Source organism: Ursus maritimus, unplaced genomic scaffold (assembly GCF_017311325.1).
Source record: "Ursus maritimus isolate PB19 unplaced genomic scaffold, ASM1731132v1 scaffold_24, whole genome shotgun sequence".
NCBI classification, from domain to species: Eukaryota; Metazoa; Chordata; class Mammalia; order Carnivora; family Ursidae; genus Ursus; species Ursus maritimus.
Genome location: NW_024424897.1, coordinates 36,470,950 through 36,476,518, shown reverse-complemented (window position 1 = coordinate 36,476,518; position 5,569 = coordinate 36,470,950). Strand labels below are relative to the sequence as shown.

The 5,569-nt window shown below is 59.5% G+C and overlaps 2 protein-coding genes across 2 annotated transcripts in view; one reads left to right on the top strand and one right to left on the bottom strand.

The window, feature by feature from the left end:
* The window catches only part of RASL10B (RAS like family 10 member B), a 5,913-nt gene extending 5,421 nt beyond the window's left edge, over positions 1-492 (top strand). The window contains exon 4 of the mRNA XM_040639831.1: positions 472-492. Coding sequence (XP_040495765.1) covers positions 472-492 — 21 coding nt within the window. The remainder of the gene's footprint in view (positions 1-471) is intronic.
* Positions 493-2,814: 2,322 nt separating this feature from the next.
* Positions 2,815-5,569, bottom strand: part of GAS2L2 (growth arrest specific 2 like 2) — an 8,721-nt gene continuing 5,966 nt past the window's right edge. The window contains exons 5-6 of the mRNA XM_040639903.1: positions 5,270-5,522; positions 2,815-4,713 (exon numbers count right to left, since the gene is read on the bottom strand). Of these exons, the coding sequence (XP_040495837.1) occupies positions 3,162-4,713; positions 5,270-5,522 (1,805 nt within the window). The 3' untranslated portion in view covers positions 2,815-3,161. The remainder of the gene's footprint in view (positions 4,714-5,269; positions 5,523-5,569) is intronic.

The window sequence follows — 5,569 nt, the reverse complement described above, 5'->3', positions numbered from 1 at the left end:
GGCTGGGGGCCTTCCCCGGGACTGCGGGGCTCGGGCGGGGAGCGCCCGGGGAAGGACTCTGACGGCCCCGGCCTGGCACGCCCCCGCAGCCGCGCGCCTCGCGGGGAGCCGCAGAGGCCGAGAGGGCGCCTCCTGCAACTGCCCGGTCCGCCCCTCTCCGCATCGGTCTTCCGGGCCCGCCGCCTTTACTGCTGTAGCTAGCGCCGTGCCCGGCCGGGCCCCAAGGGGCGCCTTGGCCTTTTGGGATCGGGAGGGGGAGCGCGGGGCGTGGGGGTGGGGAGGTGCTGTCTTGGCCGGGGCCCCCACCCGTCTTCTCCAGAGAGTGTGTCTGTCATTGCCCTGCGTCTCTTTCCCCATGTCTGTCTGCCCAAGCGTCTGTTGGTCCTGAGCTGTCTTACCCACCCTCCGGTCCACCTTCCTGCCCCCAGCTCCGTTTACAGGGCTCTCATTTCGTTCATCCCCTTGTCGCAGATCCTGGCAGCTTCTCTGTGAGGCCAGCCTTTGGACCGTCAGCACCACCGGCACAGGGCAGAGAGATGCGGGTGGCCCAAGGACCGTAATCGGGGTCCGAGGGTTGAGGTCCCAGGTCAGTCAGGAGAAGGCTGAGCTCTCCCCCTTCCAGGGAGATCTCCCCGCCCAGCAGCCCCCAGAGACACAACAACCTACCTTCCAGCCTTAACTAGATGGTCCATCCCTGCTGGGTGCCCCTCATCCCCTTCCTGACCCCAAAGCCAGATCACCCCGTGGGCTGAAACTTTTTTTTTTTTTCTTGACGGAGTGTGGAGAGGGAATCCCCCAAAGGATAAATTTATTTCCATGATGCCAGGTTCCAGCCCGCTATTCCCTCCTGCGATGGGTGGTCTGCAAGATCGGGGGATGTTGGTTTTGCGGGGCTGGTGGTGGGCAAGGTGGTGTCCCGAGGTTGGGGGGGGGGTTAGGTTGTGCTAGTGAAGACTTATCTCCCCATCCCACTCCAATCTGCTGCCCCAGACCCTGCCTGCCTTGAATCTCAGATTTCTCTGATAAATCTGGGGAGGGGCAGAGCCAGGAAAAGAATTATGGGGACCCCTGTGCTTGGGGGGAGATATTCCCACACCCACACCCTAGATAGAGGCCCTCAGGATCTGATGCCCCCTTGTCCCAACACCACTTGGCCCTATGCCCTGACTTACTCCACCCCATTTTCTCCGGCTGCCTGGCCGGTTTCTACCTCTCGTCACCGGAGCTGATCACTGTCAGTTTTGTACCGATTTAGAAATAACAAAATTCATGAAGATACTAGGAGCAGCCTGAGGGATTACTGGGGTACTTGGAGGGTGGGAGCAATGGTGCGTGTCCCCTGCCCCTGGCTGAGTACTCCTTGAGGCTGAGTCCTGAGCCCTGTTGTGGTGGGAGGATAGGAAAGTCCCTCGTTAGAAGAGGGGCAGATAGATCAACCCAGCCTCAGTGTAGCCAAGCTGCAGTGTGTAGACCAGAAAATCAGGTAGCCCAGAGTGGTGATGGAGCAGAATCTGGGGGAGGGGTCATGGGTAGGGAATTTATCCAGATCCAGTATGAAAGGGAATCTAATTCTCCCTTCCACTTCCCCAGCTGATACTCCCTCCACCCGTGGGGTGTAGCACAGCCCTGCAGTGACTGCCCTGACCTTGGGATCTAGTCCCTGCTGTGCTGCATGACTTTGGGCAAGTGACCCGCCCTCTCTGAGCCTCCCTCTGAAACAGAGGAGGCGGCTCCCCTTCCCCACACCTTGGAGTGGCTGGGAGGGTAAGGAAGAGGGCCTGCCCCCTTTTACCCCCTGCATCCCTGCCCCCTGGTTCACCAGGGGGATGGGGTGAGGGATGGCAGCATCTCACCTGCCCCATCACTGTCACCCCCAGCTGAGGCACCTGAGGTGGACATGGGGGACCCAGGCCTCTGGCTGCCCCTTATGGGAGCCACTGGAATGTATCGCCTGGCGGGCCCCCCTCAGCCCCTCCACTGCACTCCAGGTATTTGATTTTGATTCCCTCCACCCCCATTCTGAGTCTCTGTCCTCCCCCCACCCCCAGGGTTTCCCACCACAGGGTCTGGAAGTGTGTATGATGCCCATTGCGCTGTGATTGGAAGTCAGATTAAAAATCAGGGAGTGTTTTCCCTTGTTTCTGTACAAGGTGTTGGCTCAGTTCCTGCCCTGGAAGGGAAAGGGCTCTCCTACAGGGCCTGCCTGCTGAGCTCTGCTGTGGAAGGACCGTCAGGGTGATGAGGTTGCTCTGAGTCCCAGAGCCTGGGGCAAACAGGAGAACTAAGAAGAGTTTGGGACTCCCCCCTCCACTTAGCCTCTGAGCCCTCCCACGCTGATCAAAACCATCCTGAGGGGAAGTGAAAGATCTCCCCCCACCACTTCGGGAAAACTTTCATAACTGGACTCGATCTCAGCTCCTGCTGCTGTGTCTTTGTTCCCACTTGTGGCTGAGCCTCTGCAGCCCCTTCGTGGCTGTAGATGTGACAAGAACACTCTCCGCCATCTCTCTTGACTCCGAATGATCTCAGTTCCCAAAACCCAGAGCAAAGCTTTGAAGTCGGAAAGGCTTGTGTGTGTCCCTGTCCTTGGTGCTGACACGCTACCGGCTTCCAGGAGGGGAGGTCTGGCAAGGTTGGCTGAGCCTCAAGAGAGGAAGCCTCTCTCACCCCTGCCCCCTGTCCCTCAACGCCTTCCACGCCAGTGGGTAATGCTTGAAGCTATACCTTTCTGCACCTGGGAAAATGCTTGAAACCGTGCCTTTCTGCACCACCACAATCCTCCAGTGAGGGACTCAAGAAGCTTGGGGCTAAGGAACACACCCACAAGTGTTTAATAACTTAAAAGAGTTGTGGAAATGGTGGCCATGGCCAGAGGCCAGGAGTCTGGGGTGCTGTTCTGGAGGAAGGCAAGAAGACATAGGGTGGCCCTGGTGCCCCTGGAGTTGGAATGGGAGTGAGGGGTTGCCCCTTGGCCCAACAAGCAGATTGAACCTATATTTGTCCTCTGACCCCACCCACACCCTCTCTCCTGCCAAGGCCCTGGATGGAGGGGAGGGACCTTCCACTCTGTTCCTGCAGCCTGGAGTCCAGTGGATACATGGCATCCTTTTCACTTCCCTTCTCCCCCAGTCTCATAGGCTCAGGGCTGTGAAGACTCCTCCTCAGACCCAGGACTCCTCCTCAGGTGGGAGTGGGGCTTGATCAAGCTGCTGGAGACCCACGCCCTCCAAAGGCTGGGAGCTGCTATTCAGTGGGGCAGCTGTTTCTTCCCTCTTCTTTCCTTCCTCCTCCTCCCCTGCTGAGGCTCCATGCACTGGGGTCGCCCCCACTGCCTTGCTGCCCAGTGCTGCTCTCACCAGCCTGCCCCTGGGGGGTGCCCTGGCTGAACTCAGGTGGAGGTAGGCCAGTGGCCTGGGGATGCGTGAAGGCTGCTTCCCAGGCCTGTGGTCTCTCCGGGGCCGGATTCTGGGCCTCAGCTTCAGCTTGTAGATGGATGGGACTCTCTGGGGCTTCCGGAGTGTTCTCTTGCCCTTGCCTGGACATGCCTGGGTTTTGTCAGAAGTGGGGTCTGAGGCTGAAGGTGTGGGGGCTTCCAGGCTGGCAGACACAGTGGGGTCTGAGCAGTCCTGCCTTCCTGGAGCTGGTACCTTCTTCATCCCGGTGCCCTTGGCACTCAGGCTTACCTTTACCTTTGGCCCACTCTCTCTGGCTCCCAGTTTCCCTTTAGGGGTTCCTGGGCCTGTGGGAACAGCTAGCTGAGGGGACACTGTGGAGGATGCCTTCCAGGCTCCCAGGTCCACTTTAAGGAGGAGTGGGGGGCCCTGAGCCAGTTCTTGGATGACTTTGTCATAAGGACCCCCAGGCTCAGACCACCGCCCACCTAAGCTGGGGACGTAGACCCCACTTCGTGGGATGACTCCAGACCCTGTGCCCTGAGGGCAGGCACCCCCCACTTCTAGCAGCTGCATGTTGGCCAAAAGCTCCTCCTCTAGACTGTGGTAGATAGCTTGATCCTTGGTTGCACCCGGGGGCAGGGGAGGATATCGCTCTTCCCACTCCCGTGGACCCAGGCCCCAGGGCTCCCCAGCTTTTGCTGTCACCTGGATGTCTGGCTTCTGGTCCCCTTGTCTCGCATCCACAGAGAAGTCCCCATGTTTGCACCCAGCCAGGTCCCCAATGACAGCCTTTGGGATGGGGCCACTCCCCAGTTCTGTCATGGGACCTCCACCTGCAATACCTGGAAAGCTGCTTCCTGGAGTGGGGGAGCGGGTGAGGGGCAGTCGGACAGGGATCTTGGTGGGCCCTTTAACAGGGGACAGAGAGCGGACAGCTGCTGGCTCCCTGAGCTGGGAGGAAGCACCCTCAGCCTCACCCCTGGGTGGTGGCCTGAGGCCCATGGGCTTGGCTGGGCTGGAGGAACGAGGCAGTGGAGATAGTCCTTTTGCTGGTGTCCTTTTGGCGGTGGCTTCAGGGACTTGGAATCTCTGGGAGGTGGGGGCCCTGGCGTGAACTCCCTGGCTGTCTGTCTCCTCATGAATCCAAGACGTGGGAGTCCTTCCTCTGGAATGTTCAGAGGAGTAGCTCTCCTCCCTCTTCCCCGAGGAGGCGCACCGTGGGTCTTGGCGCCTAGGGGGGGATGAGAACTGGGGGCTGGGTGGACTGTCCCCCACCGGCAGCTGCCTCCAAGACGGGGTGGGTGACTTCTCTTGGCGCCTGAAAGGGAGAATCATGAGACTGGCAGGATCATCTAGTCCAGTCCCCTGGGTCCCGGAAGGGATGACCTTTCCCCAGCCTGAACACCAAGGGGGCCAGACTTCATGTTGAATGAAACAGACGCTCTCTGTCCCTCTGGGCCTGCCCGAGTCTTCCTTATGACAGCTACCGTTCAAGTTTATTCTCCCTCATTCCCCTGTGTAGCAGATGGAAGCCTGGTTTGGACCCTGGGTTACTTCAGGTCCCACAACTACAGCTCACCAGTCTTGGGGGAGGGGACGTCTGAGTATCTGTTCTACTGTGAAATGGCAGAAGGTCCTTGGGAAATATCTATGGGCCTTTATGGGCCTCAGCCTCTTCAGCTGTGAAATGGGAGAGCATATGAAAGCGCTAAAGGATCCCAATGGTACTGACCAGGTGCCTTTTGGTTCTGAACACCTGGGGTAGGGGCACCGCCAGGAGACCTGCTTCCCTTAATTGGCGGGGGAGGGGTCGGCCTCTGAGGCTGTGGACTCCAAAGAAGAAAGAGACCCTGCTCTGCCCCTCTCCCTTGTACCTCAGGAATGGTGCTGTCTCTTTGGGGACTCCCGCCTCTGCTCCCCGTTTACTGTGGGCTCTAGGGGAGGAGGAGGCGGGGGGCCTCAGCTTCCGGCCTGAAGAGGTATATGTCTTCCAGTCCACAGGGGGCAGCGGGCTCTGGGACCGGCGGATAGTCATCGTAGGTTGGGGCTGCGAGGGCCCGTCCTGCACCCGCACGTCATGCTGCACCGGTGGGGTAGGGGACTTCTGGAAACTGCCCGTCTTGTGTGCTACCAACACAGCCCCCAAGAGAGAGAAGAGGAGGAAGGGGTTAAAT